Source organism: Anomaloglossus baeobatrachus, chromosome 6 (assembly GCF_048569485.1).
Source record: "Anomaloglossus baeobatrachus isolate aAnoBae1 chromosome 6, aAnoBae1.hap1, whole genome shotgun sequence".
NCBI classification, from domain to species: Eukaryota; Metazoa; Chordata; class Amphibia; order Anura; family Aromobatidae; genus Anomaloglossus; species Anomaloglossus baeobatrachus.
In genome coordinates this window covers 521407227-521431314 of record NC_134358.1, presented here as the reverse complement: position 1 = coordinate 521431314, position 24088 = coordinate 521407227, and the positions used below count along the sequence as shown (strand labels likewise).

Genomic DNA, 24088 nt, shown 5'->3' with positions numbered 1-24088 from the left:
TCAATTCTTTGCTTCGGAGAGGGAGAACACAACCAACAGACTGCAGCTGCCTGAGCCCAAATCGTGGGCACGGGCAGCTGCGGTCTACTTTAGAGGAGACTCACGGCCCTGCAAGTCAGGACCAGCCGCGTCCAGGATGCAGGATCTTCGGATTGTGGGCACTTGCCCTAAATGTATTGGAGTGGCCGAGTTCTAATGGAAAAAAATTGATTAATCTGCAATTACAGTAGTTCTGGGCTTTATTTTATTTGCCAAGATTACTGGAAAAACTTTTTTTGTTTTAATAAACTTTTTATGGAAATGACCATAGTGGGCACGGCTGTTGGGGGAGCAGAGGGGACGGCTGCCTTACTGCAGGGCTATATTAGGTCTGGTTTACTATTAGCACAGGGGAATAACAAGCTATTTATCACTAGAGACCTTTTCCCATGGCGGATGGTTGCCTCTGCCCCTGCATATCAGAGGTCATGTAGAAAATGTGATTGCATTTAAATAGTTGTATCAAATATGTAAATGCTTTATTTTTAGCTGCTTCTAAATCTGTGTTCTGAGCTTTGACTGCGTGCCAGGACGCTTGTCTGTGACCTCTGACCAGAAAAGATACGGCTATATTTCAGTAACTAAGAACCCAACTCATCATTTTCATAGAGATTTTTTTGGAGTAAAAAAATGGCTCTAATAATGAATAATAATAATAAATAATAATTTTTTATTATCATTTTCTTAGAGCCATTTTTTAGTCCAAAAAAAGCTCTAATAGTGAAGAATAATAATATTTTTATTATTATTATTAATAATAATAATAATAATAATAATAATATCATCATCATCATTTTCTTAGAGATTTTTTTGGAGTAAAAAATGGCTCTAATAGTGAATAAGGACTTATGTTTTTTCCTAATTTATTTATTTTATATTTATATATATTTTTTTTTATTTTTTTTTTTTTTTTTTTTTTTTTAACTTTCTGACTGGTCTTCAAGTCTATCACTTAGTGACTGCAGACTTCTGAATCATCAGTATGTACACCACTGTCAGGATTCTCCGGTGTTGCCGGTGAGATCAGGCAGTCACGTGACCTCAAGTACACCATTTTCCTATCCCGACTAGATGTGCTCTGCTTTGCTCAATTCAGGTGTACTGACAAAGGACAAACGCCTAGTCAACATGTTACCGCATGAATGCAAATCGCATACTTGCAGTCACATGACCGGCAACATCGATGGATCCTAACAGTGTGTCGTGGGCGCACTGTAAGAATTCAGAAACCTGCAGTCTTAGTGACTGTATACTGGGAATAGAAGACCAGACGCCCCCATTAAGTCAAATTATTTGTTTTTCTTGTTTGTTTTTTTCTCTCTTGTTCAAAATTGTGTGTGGTTTTGGTTTTCCAGACTTTTTAGCCTAATTATTCATTTGCAACAGTTTTTTGATTTTTTTTTTTTTTTATTCTTGTGCAGTTGTTACTTTTTAAGAGCTTGTGTTACCTTTTTGGTGCTGTTTCTTATAATATTTTTTTTTTTTTTGTGCAAATATTCAAAAACAAAAAAGTAGCATAAAATTCAGCAAACGGCATGTGCAGTTTTAAATAATACTGGACAATAAAAGGCAACAAATGCCTCAAAACATGGGATATAATCTGAGAGCGTTGGGAGTGAAGTGTTAAAGCGAACCTTACAGTTGTTATATGCTGCCCAATCTGTAGGCAGCATTTATCGGGAACACAGCCAAGATAAGCGCACAGCTGGGGGCTGCAGCCTGTAGCCGTATGCTTTATCTGTACTGGCTATCATAATATAGGGGGCCCTGCGACAATTTATTTTTACACTATATAGGGACGAAGACAGCATGTGATTCCAACCAATGCGACTCTGTCACACAGACTGACTGCAACCAATCACACGCCAGGACTGACAATGGGTGGGGGAAGCAGTGAATATGTTTGAGGGTTAATGAGCAGATTCGGAAGTAGTGCTACAGCCTCGTGGAAGACTCTGCTGCTCTAATCCTCCTAACCCTTTCTACCACCATTTTACAGCACAATTTTCGGGTTCCCATAGACTTACATGGGTTCGGCATCCAGGCAGATGTTTGAGTTCAATTTTTTTTTTTCTGTTTCTCTAAATCCGGCTGGACCCGCCAAACTTGAATATCTGCGGGTTCACCCATCTCTACTCTTTCTAGAGCATTCTTGCTTTGATGCATCTAAAAATGTATGTTACACATTCCATTTATTTTTTTTTAATAATTTTTATTTCTTTTCTATTTTACAGATGGTACAGATGGAAATGAAATCCTGGGGCCTGAAGCTGAACTGGACGATTTAGGATGTGCAGGTACTTGGTGATTTTCCATTTGACTATGATCTTCTCATTGTGGTTCTATCCATGACTTATATGGGATCTTGTATATGTGTGAAATCAGACCTCTTGGGAAAGTGGAGACCTCTTTGAAGGCCCATTGACCATTGAGCCTCCTAGGTGCCCTCTTTTTTTCGGCTTTATTCTCCCTTCCTCACCTCTGAAGTCCCCTGCACTCCTTTGAACATTACGAGCTGCAAGGACCAGAGGTAGTGCTCTGCTTCAGTCTGTCTGCAAGGCCGCTTTCACATTGCGTTTTCATCTATGTTCACTGATCCCGTCGGGGAATTCGTACGACCCCCCCCCCCCTTACAAAACGTGTTTCGGACGCATACGCCAACGGGACCATTGACTATAATGGAGCAGACGGAGTCAGTGTGTTCTCTGTCTTGCACCATTTTCAGGCGTATACGTTTTCTGCAGGTGGGCTCCCGACCGTAAACTGCGTCGTTCGGGTGTCTGCCTGCAGTAAACGTATACGCCCGAAAACAGTGCAAGACAGAGCACACACTGACTCAGTCTGCTCCATTACAGTCAATGGCCCCGTCGGCGTATGCGTCCGAAACACATTTGGCATGGAAGGGGAGGGGGGTACAGACGGATGCCCTGATGGGACCAGTGAATGTAGGTGAAAAAGGCCTTATATTTTAGGGGGTGTAATGATGGATTCATATGCACTCTTGTTGGTTTAAATACTATATGGGGTAAGAGTACGCGGCTTCGTTCCTCATGTTTAGAGTCTTGCCGTTGTCCCGTCTTATCGGTTGCCATATGTAAAGAACAGTAGAGTCCCACGGGCCTCTTTGGGTCCTGTGATATAGCCCCATACAATTTTTAGGACTGGTTGTAAAGGAAAAGGCTGACTACCATACGGAGTGTATGTGGGATTTTCTTTTTTCTTCCTTTTTCTATTTCTGATTACATCTTCCAACTATCACCGCATGATTGACCTTTTAGCAATTGTTTTCAAATGAATATCGCGTCCGTCGTTAGTAGACCGTGATAGGAAAAAGATGGAGTTTCAGTATTGGATATTCTTACCTCAGTCCATCATTCATTTTTATTTCATGGGGAACAGGTGATTGATGTTGAAATTCAACATTCACAGCCCTTTTATTCTAATGGCAGACATTTGGAATTGCTGAACGGTCTTATTATACCTCATAATGTCTTGGCAATCCTGCCAAAATTATTGGGGACGGCCAACCCTAATCTAATGTGTATGGTTAGCTTTAACCTTTTCTGTCATAAATATCAACTCCCTCCCCCCTCCCTTTTAAACCGCACCCATAGGCATGCGGGATCCATCCATACCTCTTTTTTTATATTTTTTGATCTGTTGCTGCATTACCGAGAAATTTACCATTTCACATGCAAATGAGCCGTTAAGTTCTCTGGGTGTGACAGAGCACTTCCCAAGCCTCTGCTGCCTGATGTTTCCTGGCCTAAAACAAGGAGCCAGGCAAGGAAATAAGACCATGAGCTATCAGTCGCGCTACAGAGGCTGGTGCAAGGCAGGGAAATTATCTCTAGAGGAAGAGGCTTATGAAGTGCTTTGTGATGCCCAGAGCACGTAATGCTGATTTCCATGGAATGCAGCAACAGATAAAAAATCTAAAGGTGTCAATGTGAAAAAAAAATAATATATATAAAGGTGTCAATAAGACCTACATTCCCAGATCTGCAGGTTGAGGTGGAAAAGGTTTATTCTTACTGATGGATTACCGATTAACTGCTACATTGCTGGCTTTCAACTGCTGGGACCCTCGCAGATTGTGTAAATAGGTGTCCCATGCCCCCTGTTTAAATGGAGTAGAAATTGTACAGTTGCCAGTCTCATTTACAATCAATGTAATTGACCAGAGTTTTTTGGATCCCCTAATTGTGTAGCAGCCGTCCCCTATCCTGTGGATGGGTTTTAACTGGAATATCCCTTTGACTCTAAATCCCTTTTGGAAGTTTTGAGGGGAAAACAAATAGTACAAAGAAAACCCCCTAGCGCAACCAATCAAGCCAATGGTAAAAATCAGTGAGTGGATCGGCTGCTATTGGAAAACTCTCCTGGTTCCATTTAGTGTTTTTGTTGTTGTTCTTTTGTTTGTTTGGGGGTTTTTTTTTGGGGGGGGGGGGTATTTTTTTTTATTTGTTTTGTTTTTTTTGTTTTTTTTTAAGTCTCACAAAAATTTTATCTGTCTTTTGGTTACTATATTTGTTATTAGAAGATCTGGCATAACATTTATTCTGATCTTATTAATAATTAGACCTCTAGCCACCCCCCACGCTCATTATACATGCACTGTCAGTGAGGGTCATGCCTTGACATTTCTTTATTAACATGATGGGACAGGGCTGGAATCCTTGTGCTCGCACATATGGCGGTCTTGTCAGACACTCCTAGATTTAATGAGGTTTCCCAGTTTATAGTCACCATTTCTGGAAAGCACAGCGAGTGTTACTGATTTATCAGTGATCGCTTCTGTCATAAATCTAGCTCTATCCAAATAATTCACTGGTTTGGCAGCATAATGTATATTATTATAGAATACCTGCACACAAACCTATAGAATATCATCTGTTCACATCTTTTTTTTTTTTCCATTTTTAGCCCCCTCTGTTTTTTTGGAAGTTACAAGTGGATCTCAATAAATTAGAATATCATCAAAAAGTTAATTTTATTTCAGTATTTCAATACAAAAAGAGGAACGCAAATATTATATAGAGTCATTACACACAGAGGGATATATTTAGTGTTTATTTCTGTTAATGTTGATGATTATGGCTTACAACCAATGAAAACCCAAAAGTCATTATCTCAGAAAATTAGAATAATTACCACAAAACACCTGCAAAGGCTTCCTAAGCATTTGAAATGGTCCCTTAGTCTGGTTCAGTAGGCTACACAATAATGGGGAAGTCTGCTGGCTTGACAAATGTCCAGAAGGCAGTCATTGACACACTCCACAAGGAGGGTAAGCCACGAAAGGTCATTGTAAAGAAGCTGGCTGTTCAGAGTGCTGTATCCAAGAATATTAATGGAGAGTTGAGTGGAAGGAAAGTGGGGTAGAAAAAGGTGCACAAGCAACGGGGATAACCACAGCCTTGATAGGATTGTTAAGAAAAGGCCATTCAAAAATTTGGTGGAGATTCACAAGGAGTGGACGCTGCTGGAGTCAGTGCTTCAAGAGCCACCACACACAGACGTATCCAGGACATGGGCTACAAGTGTTGCATTCCTTGTGTCAAGCCACTTGTGACCAATAGACAATGCCAGAAGCGTCTTACCTGGGTCAAGGAGAAAAACAACTGGACTGTGCTCAGTGGTTCAAGGTGTTGTTTTCAGATGAAAGTAAATTTTGCATTTCATTTGGAAATCGCGGTCCCAGAGTCTGGAGGAAGAGTGGAGAGGCCACAATCCAAGCTGCTGAGGTCTAGTGTGAAGTTTCCACAATCATTGATGGTTTTGGAAGCCATGTCATCTGCTGGTATACTGTAGGTCCACTGTGTTTTATCAAAACCAAAGTCAGCGCAGACATCTACCAGGAAATTTTACAGCACTTCATGCTTCCCTCTGCTGACAGGCCTTTTGGAGATGGAAATTTTCATTTTCCATCAGGACTTGGTACCTGTCCACACTGCCAAAAGTACCAATACGTGGTTTAATTACCACAGTATCACTGTGCTTGATTGGTCAGCAAACTCGCCTGACCTAAACCCCATAGAGAAGCTATGGATTATGTCACGCAAAATATGAGAGACCCCAGACCCAACAATGCAGATGAGGTGAAGGCTGCTATCAAAGCAACCTGGGCTTTTATAACACCTCAGCAGTGCTGCAGGCTGAACGCCTCCATGCTATGCCGCGTTGATGCAGTAATTCAGGCAAAAGGAGCCCTGACGAAGTATTGAGGCATTTACTGTACAGACTTTTCAGTAGGTGCCAACATTTCTGAGTTTAGAACAATTTTTTTCACTTGGTCTTATATAATATTCTAATTTTTTGAGATAATGAAAAATAGGAGCAAAACCAAAAGTTTGGGGTTTATTTTTGTTATGTAGAAACATTTTTTTTTTTCTGCAGTTGATTATGGGGTGGCCATGCCTTCCTTTTTAACAGCAGAGGAAACATTTGCAGCAGCCATATCTGTCCTTGCAGCCTGTAGTGTAGACTGGAAATGGTCATAAATGAAAGAATAGTCTGGCTCTACCTCTTCAGGTGTACTTAGAGGTCAAAACAAGGCAGTCAGTAAATGGTTAAGACCTTGGCACACAATTAAAAAAAATTGTAAAAGGAGTCGTATTCTTTGTGACGTTGCATTTAATGAGCTCAGTGGCATATATACAGACGTTATCCAACGTTTCGACCTCACTCTGGGCCTTTATCAAGGTAATTTTATCTATTGGTGTCATCATTAACTACGATTTTGGGTATCCTACTCTGCTCAGATCCTAGGCATTTCTGACAAAATTATTCTATAACCGTGAGAATATTGTCTCTTCAGTTGCACCATCTAGATAAAATTTCCTTGGTAAAGGCCCAGAGTAAGGCTACTTTCACACTTGCCTTCAGCGGAGTCCGTCACTATCGAGAATAGCGCAGTTCGTTAACGCACTGCGCTATTCTCCATAGACTTGTATGGACGACGCACTGTAACGCAAGTGTCAGCGTTGCATCCCCTGGATGACGCAGCGTCGTTATTTTGACGCTGCGCCGGGCGGGAGGAACGCAGCATGTAACATTTTTTTGAGCAGCGCAATCCGTTGGATTTCACTGCGCATGCTCTCTCTGGCTCCCTGCACCCGTAACCAAGATAAATATCGGGTAACCAAGCAAAGTGCTTTTGACGATATTTACCCTCGCTACGTGTGCAGGGAGCCCGACACTTCCCCGCTTGGCTCCGCCCCCTCCCGCACTCCACTCCGCATGTATGTACACACACACACACACACACCTGTCCTCAGCGCCATGGCCCCGCTCGGCTCCACCCACTCCTCACTCCGCCCCCCGCACACATTCTCGGCAGCCGAGCGATCAGCTGATCACCCAGCGGCCGGCTACGGGGAGCGATCAGCTGATCACCCGGCGGCCGGCTGCTATGAGCGATCAGCTGATCACCCGGCGGCCGGCTGCTGTGAGCGATCAGCTGATCGGCCGGCTGCTGTGAGCGATCAGCTGATCACCCGGCGGCCGGCGGCTGTGAGCGATCAGCTGATCACCCGGCGGCCGGCGGCTGTGAGCGATCAGCTGATCACCCGGCGGCCGGCGGCTGTGAGCGATCAGCTGATCACCCGGCGGCCGGCTGCTGTGAGCGATCAGCTGATCACCCGGCGGCCGGCTACGGGGAGCGATCAGCTGACCACCCGGCGGCCGGCTACGGGGAGCGATCAGCTGATCGTTCACAATAGTCTGCCGCCGGTAAACTGTAAAAGAAAAAAAAAATGATTCCGTTGTTTTGCAGCATCCGTTGCATCCGTTGTGCCACTATATGCAACACATCCGTTGCATCCGTCACACAACGCAATGCAACGGATACCGTTCAACGCAAGTGTGAAGCAAGCCTAAGGCTATGTGCGCACTAGAGCTTTTTACCTGCGGATTTACCCGCGGATTTGCCCCGGAAATTTCTTGAGAAATGTCTGCAATCTTTGTGCAGACATTTCCCATGAAATTCAATGAGAAAAAAAAATAGCTGTGCGCACTGTGCGGATTTTTCTCAAGAAAATTTCTTGAGAAAATTTTCTCGAGAAACTTTCTTGAGAAAATGTGCATGTCCATTAATTTCCGCAGGTACCGGGGGTATTCCGGGGGTATTCCGCAGGTAGCAATGATGTGCGGTATACCCCCGGAATAGCCGCGAATTACCTGCGGGAATGCTCATCGCTGCCTGCAGTTTTGCAGGAAGCGATGTCATTATGCCAGGAAGAGGAAGCGGAGCAGACGTCACACTCCCTGGACGCCGCACAGAAGCACTTCCGTGCGACCTCCAGGTGCCAGTCTGTGTCCTGCTCCGGCCTCGCGGCTGCCTGCACTGCAGGGTGTCAGTGTCTGCCCGCAGTGTCAGCAGCCTGTCACGCGGCAGCGCAGGCAGACACTGACATCCTGCTGTGCTGGGAGCCGCGGGGATGACGATCGCTGCTGTCAGGAGGTGAGATCATTACCTGCTGTGACGATCTCCTGCCTCCTGACGTCAGCGCTGTCTATGCCCGTCTCACGAGCGGCCCGAGACTGTCACTAGCGGTGACGTCACGGGCTCTCGCGATACTTCTGACAACGCAGTCAGTGACAGCGCTGACGTCAGCAGTACAGGAGATGATCACAGAAGGTAATGATCTTATCTATGCTCCTGATGGCAGCGCTCGGCATCCCCTGCAGTGACCTGGGCTGACCTATTGATGTTAGCTCAGGTCACTGCACAGCTCTCCCAGCCAATGGGGAACATTCTGTTCTTCATTGACTGGGACAGCGACTATGGTATGGATCGCCGTGGGACCCCCCCCCTATTGGATTACGCCGGACGTGGATTGATTGTTCTTTTCAATAAATTGGTTAAAGAGGCTATGTGGGGAGTGTTTTTTCAAATAAAACTTTTTTTGTTGTCTATTTTTTAATTACTACTGACTGGGTTGGTGATGTCGGGTATCTGATAGACGCCTGACCTCACCAACCCCAGGGCTTGATGCCAGGTGACATTACACATCTGGCATCAACCCCATATATTACCCCGTTTGCCAACGCACCAGGGCGCGGGATGAGCTGGGGCAAAGCGCCAGGATTGGCACGTCTAATGGATGCGCCACTTCTGGGGCGGCTGCGGCCTGCTAGTTTTAGGCTGGGGAGTGTCCAATAATAGTGGACCTCCCTAGTCTGAGAATATCAGACCCCAGCTGTCCGCTTTACCTTGGCTGGTGATCCAATATGGGGGGGACCGCACGTTTTTTGTTTTAAATTATTTATATAATTTAAAATAACAGCGTGGGGTGCCCACTGTTTTGGATTATCAGCCAAGGTGAAGCTGCCAGCGGTGGTCTGCAGGCTGCAGCCGTCTGCTTTACCCTAGCTGGCTACAAAAAATGGGGGGACCTCACGTTGTTTTTTTTTAATTATTTATTTATTTTATGGCTAAATACAAGGCTAAGCACCCTTTAGTGCCACATGAAAGTCACTAAAGGGTGCCAGCTTAGAAAATGCAGGGAGGTGGAACATTATATAGGTTTTTCTCATCTATCTATCTATCTATCTATCTATCCCTCTATCTATCTATTCATCTATCTATCTATCTATTCATCTATCTATCCCTCTATCTATCTATCTATTCATCTATCCATCTATCCCTCTATCTATCTATCTATTCATCTATTCATCTATCTATCCCTCTATCTATCTATTCATCTATCCATCTATCCCTCTATCTATCTATCTATTCATCTATTAATCTATCTATCTATCCCTCTATCTATCTATCTATTCATCTATCCATCTTTCCCTCTATCCATTATCTGTCTATCGATTATCTTTATTATTTATTGCAGGGACAAACCTGCGGTAAATCCGCGGCAAATCCGCATGCGTTTTTGCCGCGGATTTTTCCGCAGGTGCGGAAATCTTCCACTCCCAGAAGTTTCTCAAGAAATTTTCTTGAGAAAATTCACATTTCTAGTGCGCACATAGCCTTAGGCCGAAACGTTGGATAACGTCTTTATACATGCCTCTGAGTACAGTGACACGTTTGTATATGTGCCATTGAGTTCATTAAATGCAACTTCACGAAGATACGACTCCTTTTTCATTTTTCTAATTGTGTGCCAAAGTCTTAACCATTTACTGGAAATGGTCATTGACTTTCTATTTGAGTTTCATGAACATGCTCTGTGACCTGTGTAATGGTCACTGTGCATGGAGGGGGGGGCAGGTGAGCTGTGCCTGTCACCTATTGTCAATGGCAGATCCTGTGTTATCTACCTTTTCACTGCAATACTGTTCTGGGTCACACTGTCTTTACAGCCTGGATTTCTGTGCACACGTTTTTGTTTTTTGTTTTGTGGCTGTGTTAAAAAATAGATTTTAAAAAATTCCATGAATATTTTTTTCTTTAACTGATAGCGTTCATGCAGTCATTGTAACTGTAATTATTATTTTACAGTGCACAGTAAATGCTAATAGTTATATCAGTATATCAAGTTATAGCGCTCTGTTACTTTCACATAAAACACCGTATATCTTTTATCTGTATGGTTCATGATTTTTTATGTATGTATGTATGTATGTATGTATGTATGTGTAATTAATACAAAGGTCCGGCACTCCAAATCTTCTGGAATATTTTTATGCTTTATTCCATCATATCATTCAGGCGTAAAATACGCGTTTCGGTTAATAGTGAGCCTTTTTCACATCTATGTGTGTGTGTATAGTGTATATGTATGTATGTATGTGTGCGTGTGTGTGTGTGTGTGTGTGTATATATATATATATTTATATTTATTATATATATAATATACACCGTATTTTTCGGGCTGTAAGACGCACCGGACTTATAAGACGCACCCTGGTTTTAGAGGAGGAAAATAGGAAAATAAAACTTTAAGCAAAGAAATGTCATGACACACTGTTATGGGGCGAGGATCTGCTGCTGACACGGTTATGGGGGTAATGTCCCCAAATTCTCTACTAAGGTACCCCATCCTTGTAATGATCCTCCTACCTTGTGTATGCTCATATACTCCCATCCTGTTCATATACCCCCATCCTATTGATATTCCCCCAAACATCCTGTTCAAATACCCCCATCCTGCTCATATACCCCCATCCTGCTCATATACCCCCATCCTGTTCATATACCCCCCCATCCATCCTGCTCATGTACTCCTCCATCCTGCTATATGCCCCCATCGTGCTCATACACCATCCTGGTATATGGCCTGTATCCTATAGCACAGAGAAAAAAAAATAAACGTTTAGGCTATGTGCCCACAGGGACAGTGTCCTGCGGATATATCCGCAAGACATTCCGCAGGTGCTCCCAGGAAACAGCACCACAACTTTTGTCTGTTTCCATGCTGCGGAATGTCGTGCGGATATGGTGCGGGCATTCTGCATTGAGGATACCATGGCTTCAGCACTGCATCCTTAATGCAGAACAAGTGCTGCAGTGATCGGGGGAGTTCATACTTACCTCCATCATGCAGCACCTCGCTTTCCGGCAGCCGGGTCACTCTCTCAGCGTCTGCAGAAGAAGGTGGGCGGGCCTGAACTAGCTCCGGCTGTCACATGACCGGAGCTCGTGCAGGCTCCGCACACCTCTTCCTTCCTGTACCTGGATTCACCGCGCTCCTGTACACCGGACGGAGAAAGTGACTCCGGTGAGGCAGGTAAGTATATGGGTCCCTGCGGAGAAATCCGCAACAATAATTGACATGCTGCAAATTTTTCCGCACGGAAATCCGCACGATTTCCGCTGCGGAAAAATCCGCAGCGTGGGCACAGCATTTCCCAAATGCCATAGAAATGGCTGGGGAGTAGCTGTGCTGCAGATTTCTGGAAAATCCGCGGCAAAATCCGCGCATTTTCCGCAGCGTGGGCACATAGCCTTATACTTACCTTTTCCTCACTCCCTGTAGCACCGATCATCTTCCTCTCTGCGCCACTGACCTGTGTGTGTGGAGCCGTTCCCCTGCAGCATCGCGATGTCTTCCTGTCTGTGCCGATCAGCTGATCAGTACAGATCAGCTGACCGGCACAAACAGGAAGACATTGCGTGCTGCAGGGGGACGGCTCCACACACTGGGACGGGTGAGTGCACTGATTAACTGCACCCCACGCTGATGATGACGCGCGGGGAGCAGTGAATACAGCCGCACATGATCACTCCAGGCTGTATTTGCCAGGGGTGATCATGCGGACCGGCTCTTTACGATGCGCGCGTCCCCGCTCGTCCTCCCGCCCACCTATCAGAGCTAGCTTCTGCGCTGAGAAATGGGCGGGAGGATGGGCGTGCATATGTAATGAGTGGGCACACGTGGTCACAGCAGGCTGCTACAGCCTGCTCGTGCCCCCGATGACCCGCTCCACCGCAGCACCTCATTCCCCGCAGCCACAGTCAGACCATAAAACGCACCCCCAACTTTCCCCCAACATTTGGGGGAAGAAAAAGTGTGCTTTATGGTCCGAAAAATACGGTGTGTGTGTGTGTATATGTGTGTATATATATATATATATGTGTATATATATATATATATATATATATATATATATATATATATATATATATATATATATATATATATATATATATATATATATATATATATATATATATATATATATATATATATATATATATATATATATATATATATATATATATATATATATATATATATATATATGCGTGTGTGTGTGTGTGTATATATATTTATATATATATATATATATATATATATATACTAAAAAAAAAAAGTTGTGTGTCTTTATTTTCTGATACATGATCTAGGAAAATGAATGATTAAAAAAAAAATCCAAAAATATTCAATTTTTTTTTTTTTTAAATATTTATAGTGACATGTAAAATTAGAAAACACCACATATTCTGCACCTTTCCTGCAAATGTTCTAAATAAATCTCCTATATTGTCAGATCCTAATAATCTCCGTCTTTCTAGTACATGATGATGAATGCGACTCAGATGTAGAAAATGAACAAAACCATGATCCTAATGTGGAAGAGTTCCTCCAGCAAGGTGATACGGCTGTCATCTATCCGGAAGCTCCCGAGGATGACCAGAGGCAAGGCACACCCGAGGCTAGTGGCCATGATGAAAACGGTAATTATGCCGTGGAAACTGCTCCTTTTGTGAGAGAATATTTAAACAATGCCCAAAAAATGGCTGGTGGTGTAGGTCTTTTTTCATTATTAAAGACATGATTTTTTCCTCTTCCATTTATCGGCGGCTTTCCCAGACAGTACTAAGTAGATCATTGATGGTATATCTGCACTCCTACATTTTTAAGTGGTCGTTTTTTGTTTTGTGTAGTGTAATAAAACATTTTGGTTGAATCTGATCTGATTTCCTGCAAACCTCTAATTGAGTGAGTGCATAATAATACTATCTTATCTACTGAGAAAAAGACTGATAGCACATCCTACCTATCTAATGTGAACAGGTACAAACCGTCTTATGTGAGCCCAACAGCCAACACCAAGGCGATTAAAAGAGGTAGCCTTGCTGTTGGGCTCACATAGCACACTCAAATGACCATTTTTATGTCAATGTTTTACATGTTTCTCATAGCAGTAATGCATGTGTATATTCCCATATTCATTGTTCCACATATCTTCGCACCACAGAGTGCAACTGTCTCCTTTTTGTTACTATCTTACCTTCCAAACATAGGGATGAAGGTAAACCACATGGTTGGACACCGTCCCTCAAGTTCTCATTCATTCTACATTCATTTTCCAGTAGTGTTGCATGGGTTGCCAGTATTTGGGGCAAGGCAATATTTTCACTACCAGCCCAGCAATAAGAGCCCTCGGTGCAGTGCCCACCCAGCCTAGGGCTCCGCACCCTGCTGTTTGCGCTCGGTCCTGAGGGAGCTATGATGCAGCTCTCTCCTCAGCGACCGTCTTCTCTCCACTCCTCACTCATTCCCTGTCTGTGCGTGTGTGTGTCGCCTTGCTTCTCCTTGAAGATGCTCCACCCCATCGGGTTACTGAACTAGTGGGCAGGAGGTCCCATACCTTGTGGCCACCCCCGGGGCCCTATCCTAACTCGGTCTCAGTGGGAGGGAACTGACTGTGTGTTGTGTGGATTGTGGTGGTTACCGGCAATGACCTCCATACCCGGGATGAATACCGCACCTCAGCCGAGGTGCAGTACCTTGTGGCGACTGAAGCCTCAGGGGCGCGCCACACATACTCCTGGCCACATTACAACTAGACGTGTCCAGGCTCCCTCAATGCAAGTGAATTGAGCAAGGATGTGCACGTCTAGTTGGAATGTGGTCGGAAGGTTGCATATCTCATACTTGGTCACATGACTGCCCTGTCTCTCCGACGGAGCATCCTTACTGTGAGGATTTACAAGCCTGTAGTCACATAACTTGGACAACCCCTTTAATACTACTGTCACAACACAGACTTTATTATCCTCTAAGAAAAACATATGCTGGTGTACAACACTAAAAATCCAGGTTTATGGCCAGCTTAAAGCAAGTTAGGCCAGGTGAACATTTTTCAAGCAGTAAAGTCCTACCGGCTGTGTTTTCTCCACACTGGGAAGACCCCTTTGAAGGAGCTGAAGCTGCAGAAATTTGAAGAGCGGCAATAATCATTCTTTGAAAATGAAAAGAAATACAAATAAATCAGATGAATTATAATGGAGCCGGAGTTGGTAGATTCGGCCACAAGGTGCAATTTTCAGTAGCAGCTGGAAGCAAGGAATACTGTGTAATAAAACTACAATGACTTATGATCACCATGTGAGGAGAAAGCGATTGCTGGAAGGAAGAGTTATAACACCTAACCTCCGTTCTCATCTCTCGAGTCACCAGCTATTTTAGAGGTCAGGTTAACAATGAAATTTTAAGGATGTAAGATTCTCAGATTCTACACCTGCCGGAATATCTTAGCATCAGAAAGAAAAGGTTCCCTGCCCCTCAGATATTCTCAGAGATTACTGGAGTTTTATATCTTGGGATTAAAAAAGTGAAGAGTGTGGCCACTCAATGAGCCAAATTGTCGACTGGGTCTGAACATCTGTGACTCACACTAGTCCCTAGTGAATTGGGAAGATGGAAAATATGAATATTTTCCAAAATTCAAGGGTTTATGCCACTGGAAATCTTATATATAGCAGTTGGAAATCTGAGGCTGATAAGATGTTGGTGGCGCATGCGTATTGCTATTTTGATACGGTCTTCAATAAAATGGCACCTGAATCTGTGTATGCGCATACCGCGATCTCTGTGGAGACAGATGAGAGTGGTAGCGGCGCATGAGCAGATAGAATTTTTATTTTCATTAGCGCATGCCCTGCCGCTCATAATCTTGTCCATAGTGTACTCAGTAAAATGGCGCCATAGATTGCAGTATGCGCGTGCGCTAATTCTGGCACCATTTTATTGAAGACAACGTCACAATACCAATGTGCTGCCAACAGTGGCAATGGCGGTGTGAAATTTAAATAAAGAAAGAGACAAGGCAGGAGGAGGAATCATTACAGAGGACCCGAACCGTAAGGTCCTGCCTGGATGCTCAAGCCTGTGCACACATTACTTCATTTCGGAAGGTTTGAACAAGGATTATTCTCCAATCAAGCCTCAGATTTCTCAACTTGCGGTATAGTTTTATCTGCATCCTAGCACCATTATGACACTGTCTCTATTTTATAGTGCAAAACCTGGTGGTTTGTTCCCTTTAAGCACTTTGCCATCCTTTTGTCTGGCTCTTATTTAAAGGGAACCTGTCAGGTCCCTTATGTGTTCTAACCTAGAAGCAGGGTGAGGTGTGGCCTTGTAACCCCTTCCTACCCATCCCTGTGTTGTAATATTGTGGAATATGAATGCATAAAAATGTTTTATTACTTACATATTCCCTATGTAAATGATCAGAGGGTCTAGTCCCCTGGGTGTCGCATCACCCCGTGGGCGTTTGCATGTTTTCCGTGGTATGACTCTCCTGTGGAGTGATACCATGGATTTACATGAGTGACGTCACCATCGCTCCTTGAGATCCCGTGCGTGCGCACTTGCCATTCCCGCAACCTTGTTATCCGGGTGCTTGCTTCTCGTCTTGGGACCTGACAGGTTACCTTTTAAAGGGAATCTGTCTCAATACAAACTGCATACATATTTTAATAGATCTCAAACCGGATGTGTAATTACATTGTTAATGTTTGAGCTGTAGCTGGGCTCTTTTAAAGTACTATTTTATTTTTGAAGATTATACAGCCATTCTGAAGTTGTTTTTCAGAGTAAGCGCACCAGCCTCATTGGGTCCAAGAACCTTTTATTTGGTAATTTGTGAAGTTTGTATTGTGAAATCTGGTGTCAAATCCACTTTTTAAAATAGGGTCATACACAATGGATGTCTACAAAGCATTGGATATTGGCTCCAAGGATGTTTATAGATGGCCGCCAGCCTATTGTTCACCATCTATTTGCTTTTAATGATGGATAACCAGACCAGACCCATTAGTTTGGCATATGATACCAAAATCTGGGACCATACATGATTACTTGAAAGTAATGGTTTAATAAATGGTGTAATTGGCAATACCTCCTTATTTTTGTGTTTTGATCCAACGTCACACTAGCGCACCCATATCTTGCAAATACCTCTTTAATTTGATCATTTGTTTTCGAAAGACCAGCTATCATGCGTATATTGCACTGTATTTATGCATCTTTGATATGTTTGGTTTAATGTCTTCTATAGGGACTCCAGACGCGTTTTCCCAGCTCCTCACCTGCCCATACTGTGATCGAGGCTACAAGCGCTACACATCCTTGAAGGAACACATTAAGTACAGGCATGAGAAGAATGAAGATAACTTCAGCTGTTCTATGTGCAGCTATACATTCGCCTATAGAACTCAGCTCGACCGTCACATGACCTCACATAAGTCGGGAAAAGACCAGGTACGTTATAGGAAACCTGAATTTTTAGTTGTACCTTTCTTTATAAATTTGGACCTCTGTGCCGCCAGGTACGCTGTATGCACACCGGACTGCACACTGCGAGCCGTTCTCTGTTGCCTCCATCAGTGCCATAGACTTTGAATGGAGGGACATTGAGCATACTCAACATTTCAGGTGATACATGGGACCCCCATTTAGTTATCAATAGGACACAAATTAAATATTTACAACCCATTCTGAAGATGGGTGATTAATGCACTTTTTTGGCGAACTCTTTTGAAAAAGGAATTTTGGAGCGTTTTTATTTTTGTTTTGTTTTTTTTTGTTAGGGGGGGTGGATTTGTAATTGTCCAAAATGCCAATAAAACTTATTGCAAATTGCATACCATTTAGAAAATTCGGATGTGCTTAATAAGACCCCATCCGTCCATTTGCTTCCATTTTTCAGGGTAGATCACATGCCATTCATTCAACTTTTGTGATGTGACCCGGCCCGGATTCAGCCCTCAATATATTGTATGTTTCGCCATAATGACATCATTCTGGCATGATGACATCACGTACATAAGCGAGCTATACGTAGAACGGCATCACCATCATGTACACTTAGTGAATAGTTGCTTCAAAAGATAAAAAATGCAAACTGCCCCCTAGTGCAATAAACCCAATAAAAGGTGGCACTGTGGTCAGACTGGTGAGTACCATTAAGATTACGCACAGGCACATCAATGGTTAAGACTTGTATAATTGCAGTCTGTGATCTGCTGCTCCTTTTCTGAGTCATGGTAGTCCAAACAACACTGTAGAGAATATATAGTACTAATTCCCAAAAGGTTGGGGTGCTTTGTAACATATAAAGAAAACAATGATGTGAAAATCTCTTAGCCATATTTTATTCACATCAGAACATAGAACACAGATCCGAAGGTGAAAGTTAGACATTTCTCCATTGCATTAGAAAAAATTACCATATTTTCCGGATTATAAGATGCACTTTTTGGGGGGTGCGTCTTATAATCCAGATATGGCTTACCGAGGCAGTGGCGCCTGGTCAGCGATACTGAGAGCTTGGTGGAGGGGGTGTCACTACAGTGGAGCAGCTAAGGAGGACCATACAATGGAGGGTCCGCGATACTGTGGGCTCGTGGGTTGTCGCTGCGGCGGCAGGCGCCATTGATCTGCCGGTGCACTATTGGCTCCTTTTGAATCGCCGGCAGTTGATGCGATGGACTTCAAGAAAATAGCCGCGGAGGACAATTTGCGCACGTGCCACCTCCGCGGGCATTTTTTTTTTTAAGTTAAACGCTGATGATTCAAAGGAGCTCGCAAAGCGCTGGCAGATCAATATCACCTGCCACCACGACACACACGGGCCTACAGTATCTCTGACCCTCCGCAACACCCTCTCCTCTGAGCCCACAGTGTCGCCAACCCTTCATTCACTGACTCTCCTGTGCCACAACACCTTCTCCTCTGAGTCCGCAGCATTGCCAACCATGCCTTCTGTGACCTTCCTGAGCCACTTCACCACCGCTGCCCCCCCATGGTGAGCCCCCTGGTGAGACACACTAAGACAGACCCTCATTTTAACATTATATTCCTCCTCTAAATTTGGGGTGCGTTTTAGTAAAAATACAATAACTCGTTTATAAATTGATGCCAGCGAGACATTTAAAAAAAACAAAAAATAACAACTTGGGTTTGGGCCATGTCTACCATTGTGTAACATCCCCGATCCTTCTTACAAAAGTCTGTAAATGTCGGGGAGGTTTTAGGAAAGGAATCTGTTCCCATTCTTGTCTGATGTAGGGTTCTTGCTGCCCATCAGTTCTGGGTTATTTTCCTGGGTTTTTAGTTTCATAATGCGCCAAATGTTTTCTATTGGTGAAAGTTCTGGACTCCAGGAGGCTAATTTATCACCCAAATTATTCTTCTGAGAAGCCATGCTGATGTGATAGATGTAGTATGTGGTTTAGCAGTGCCTTGTTGAAATATGCAAGGTCTTCCCTGAAATAGATGTTGTCTGGATGGAGCATATGTTGTTTTAAAACCTCTATACAGTTCCTGAGAGAAGTTCTGTCGCTTATCCATATATTATGTAAATAAAAGCTTATAACCTGACTTTAAATTCATACATTGGGTTCATAAATTATTCTTTTGAAAGCCAACACCCACCCAAATTTGGTTAAAGTTATGAAAAGAAAGTTGCTGCAAAGCTGAAAAATTGATCATTTAATGAACACAGGTCAGATTTTTTGAAATTTAAACAAATTATTAACTTCTAATACAAAGATATGTTGCATAACATTGGTGAATGAGGTTGTGGTGCTATTAGAGCCATATTTAATATTTTGTGTGACTTCTATGAGCTTGAAGGACTGGATCCTTGCGGTTAAACAATGATTCATACAAGTTATTGATGAAGTCATCAGGAATAGCAAAGAATGCAGTCTTACATGCCTCCCAGAGTTCATGCAGATTCTTTGGTTTTGTCTTCCAAGCTTCCTCTTTCATCCTACCCCAAACATGCTCAATGATCATGTCTGGTGACTGTGCAGTACAGTCCTTGAGCACCTTGATCTTCTATGCCAGAAGGAACTTTGTTGTAGAGATGGATGTATGAGATGGAGTACCATCCTGCTGCAGAATTTGACCGCTTTTATTATTGGGAATGTAAGAGGTAGCTAATACTTCTTGATATTTTAGGCTATTGATATTACCTTCCACCTTGCAAATGTGTCTCACACCCCCATACTGAATGTAACCCCAGACCATGATCTTTCCACCACCAAACCTAACTGTTTTCTGGATCCATACGGGCTCCAGTAGGTATCCAGCAGTATTTGCGGTGGCTGTTGTGTAATTCAACTGAAGAGTCATCAGAGAAATCCACCTTCTGCCACTTTTCCAGCATCCATCTGTTTAGCAGGCTGTGGGACTTGGCAAATGCCACACGGTTTTTTAATTGCCTTGTGTTTAGTGCTGGCTTCTGGGCACTGATTCGACCATGGAGGCCATTTTGAGACAGAATCCTACAAACTGTTCTTGTTGACACAGGGACTTGAGGTGACCAGGCCTTTTGGAGCTCTGCTGCAGTGGAAGAGGGGCTGTCTTTGGATTTTCTAACCAACAAATGTTCCTCCTGAGCAGTTGTCTTGCGGGGTCTGCTGGACCTGGGCTTCTAGAAAACATCTCCAGTCTCTTCAAATCTTTTTTTAATTCTTTTGTACTTGACGTTGAGACACATTAAAGGTGCCAGCCATCGCTGCAGTGGATCTGGTCTTCAGCTTCGTGATAATAAAGACTTTGGTCGCAGGGTGGATTTTTGGCATGTTTTCAGAGGTGAAGTTGCAGTAAAAGTGAAAGTCTGGGGTGCTGGGTTTCTTTTTATACACCCACTAATTAAGCTATCATTTAATGAGCACAGGTGAGGATGTAAACTAGGATTGGGTGCAATATATGACCAGGCGACACAACTTTTGTCTTGCCAAGATTTGACCTTTGTGTTCATTAAATGATCAATATTTCAGCTTTGCAGCACCTTTATGTTTATAACCTAAACCAAATTTGGGAGGGTTTCAGCTTTCAAAAAAGTAATTTACGAAACCAATGGATGAATTTAAAGTCAGGTTATAAGCTTTTATTTACATAATATGGATAAGTGACAGAACTTCTGTCAGGGACTATATAATGCTCCGCATTCATGGGGCCTTTCATAGAAACTTAAAATATTAAAGTTGGATGGGACCTCCAGGGTCATTTTGTCCAACCCCCTGCTTAAGGCCCCCTTCACACGTCCGTGAAAAACACGCACGTGTGTTACGGGCCGTTTTTCGGGTCCGTGTCCCGTTTTTGTGTCCGTTTTTATGGTCCGTGTGGCACCTGTGTGAATTGCGTATGCTAGCCGTGTTTGTGTGTAGAACGTCCGTGTGTGCGTGTGGAATTAACGTGTATGTGTACGTGGAATTTCCGTGTGGAATGTCCGTGTGTGTGTGATGCACAATGTCGTTTATAAATGTCGGCTGACAGCAGACAGAGTTGCGCGATGAGAATGAACTCGGGTGAACTTCACCCGACTTCATCCTCATACCGCGGCTCTGTCTGTGTCGAGTACTGATTAGCGGTCACCTGTGAAGGATTCACCGGTGACCGCTAATCCCCCGGGTGACTGAAGTTTCCCCCCCTCTCTCATACTAACCGTTCCTCGATCCCCGGCCCGGCTCTGCACGGCTTTCACACTGCTGCGGCTTTTACTATTTTGAAAAAGCCGGCCGCTCATTAAACAATCTCCTATTCCCTGCTTTCCCCGCCCACCGGCGCCTATGATTGGTTGCAGTGAGACACGCCCCCACACTGAGTGACAGGTGCCTCACTGCACCCAATCACAGCAGCTGGTGGGCGTGTCTATACTGTGCAGTAAAATAAATAAATAATTAAAAAAAAACGGCGTGCGGTCCCCCCCAATTTTAATGCCAGCCAGATAAAGCCATACGGCTGAAGGCTGGTATTCTCAGGATGGGGAGCTCCACGTTATGGGGAGCCCCCCACCCTAACAATATCAGTCAGCAGCCGCCCAGAATTGCCGCATACATTATATGCGACAGTTCTGGGGCTGTACCTGGCTCTTCCCGATTTGCCCTGGTGCTTTGGCAAATCGGGGTAATAAGGAGTTAATGGCAGCCCATAGCTGCCACTAAATCCTAGATTAATCATGTCAGGCGTCTATGAGACACCTTCCATGATTAATCTGTAAATTACAGTAAATAAACACACACACCAGAAAAAATCCTTTATTAGAAATAAAAAACACACACATATACCCTGGTTCACCACTTTAATCAGCCCCAAAAAGCCCTCCATGTCCGCCGGAATCCAGGATGCTCCAGCGTCGCATCCAGCGCTGCTGCATGGAGGTGACCGGAGCTGCAGAAGACACCGCCGCTCCGGTCACTTCCACGCAGCAAATGAGGTGAGCAGCGCGATCAGCTGAGCTGTCACTGAGGTTACCCGCTGTCACTGGATCCAGTAACAGCGGGTAACCTCAGTGACAGCTCAGCTGATCGCGCGGCTGTCTTCATTTGCTGTGTGGAGATGACCGGAGCGGCGGTGTATTCTGCAGCTCCGGTCACCTCCATGCAGCAGCGCTGGATGCGACGCTGGAGCATCCTGGAGTACGCCGGACATGGAGGGCTTTTTGGGGCTGATTAAAGTGGTGAACCAGGGTATATGTGTGTGTTTTTTATTTCTAATAAAGGATTTTTTCTGGTGTGTGTGTTTATTTACTGTAATTTACAGATTAATCATGGAGGGTGTCTCATAGACGCCTGACATGATTAATCTAGGATTTAGTGGCAGCTATGGGCTGCCATTAACTCCTTATTACCCCGATTTGCCAAAGCACCAGGGCAAATCGGGAAGAGCCGGGTACAGCCCCAGAACTGTCGCATATAATGTATGCGGCAATTCTGGGCGGCTGTTGGCTGATATTGTTAGGCTGGGGGGCTCCCCATAACGTGGAGCTCCCCATCCTGCGAATACCAGCCTTCAGCCGTATGGCTTTATCTGGCTGGCATTAAAATTGGGGGGGACCGCACGCCGTTTTTTTTAATTATTTATTTATTTATGTTACTGCACAGTATAGACACGCCCACCGGCTGCTGTGATTGGGTGCAGTGAGGCACCTGTCACTCAGTGTGGGGGCGTGTCTCACTGTAACCAATCATAGGTGCCGGTGGGCGGGGATAGCAGGGAATAGGAGATTGTTTAATGAGCGGCCGGCTTTTTCAAAATAGTAAAAGCCGCCGGAGCAGTGTGAACGCCGTGCAGCGCCGCGCTGGTGATCGGGGAACGGTAAGTATGAGAGAGGGGGGAAACTGACCGACAGACTGTGAGAGAGGGACAGAGAGACCGACCGACGGACTCGGGGAGATTGACCGACATACACAGAAATAGAAAGAATAGCCGACATCACTAGAAATAAAAACACCAAACGGACACGGACTATAGGTAGATGCATACGTGTTTACTAACGTGTGTGCACATACCCATAGACTTTCATTGTGTCCACGTGTGCGTGCTCCGTGCAGATAACGGACATGCATCCGTGCAAAACGCAAACACGTACGGATCACGGACACGCACACACGGACATAATGAAATAACGCACGTGTGACCACAATCCTAGATTAACATTGGTGCACGTTTGGCCGTGTCTCCGGTATATACGGAAACGGAACAAACACGCACGTGTATCACGGACGTGTGAAGGGGGCCTAATGCAGTATTCACTAAACTGTCTCAAACAGATGTCTGTCCAGCCTCCATTTTAGAAGAACTCCTCACATCTCGTGGTAGCCTGTTACACTCATTGATCACCCTCACTGTCAAAACGTTTATCTAATATCTAATTTGTATCTTCTCCCTTTCAGTATCATTCCATTGCTTCTCGTGTTTCCATGTTCAAATAAGAATAAGGATTATTTCTCTACACTGTTACATCCCTTCATATATGGTAGACCACTATTAGGTCTCCTCTTAGCCTTCTTTTTTGCAAGCTAAACATTCCCAGATCATTTAATCGTACCTAGTAGGATTTAGTTTGCAGACCACTCACCATCCTGATAGCTCTTCTCTGAACTTGCTCCAGTTTTAAAATGTCATGGTTTTTTGTTTTGTTTAGTGGGGGTTTTTTTTTGTTAAATGCGGTGCCAAAAACTGGACACAGTATTCCAGATGAGGTGTTACGGAAGAGGAGGAGAGGGGGATAATTACTTCACGTGATCTAGACTCTAGGCTTCTCTTAATACATCACAGCACTGTTTGCCTTTTTTGCTGCAGCATCACCCTGTTGACTCATATGTAGTCTGTGATCTCTTAGTAGTAGAATGTATACACACGGCACTTCTGGAGATGGTGCACAAGTAGGTTCCAAAACAGTCTCAAGAAAATGTAGAAATTTGGCACTCAAATAGGTGGTATATAGTGACAAATGTATATTGTAGTGGTATATTGTGGACAAATTGTAGAACCAGCTTGGGCACAGAGGTTTTGGTCATATAAGACATCCATCAGTGTGTGTTGCCAGGGTCCTAAGG

The 24088-nt window shown here is 44.0% G+C and overlaps 1 protein-coding gene across 1 annotated transcript in view; it reads left to right on the top strand.

Moving 5' to 3' along the window:
- Positions 1-24088, top strand: part of ZEB1 (zinc finger E-box binding homeobox 1) — a 198753-nt gene that overhangs the window by 137432 nt on the left and 37233 nt on the right. The window contains exons 3-5 of the mRNA XM_075315503.1: positions 2274-2336; positions 13016-13177; positions 16792-16994. Of these exons, the coding sequence (XP_075171618.1) occupies positions 2274-2336; positions 13016-13177; positions 16792-16994 (428 nt within the window). The remainder of the gene's footprint in view (positions 1-2273; positions 2337-13015; positions 13178-16791; positions 16995-24088) is intronic.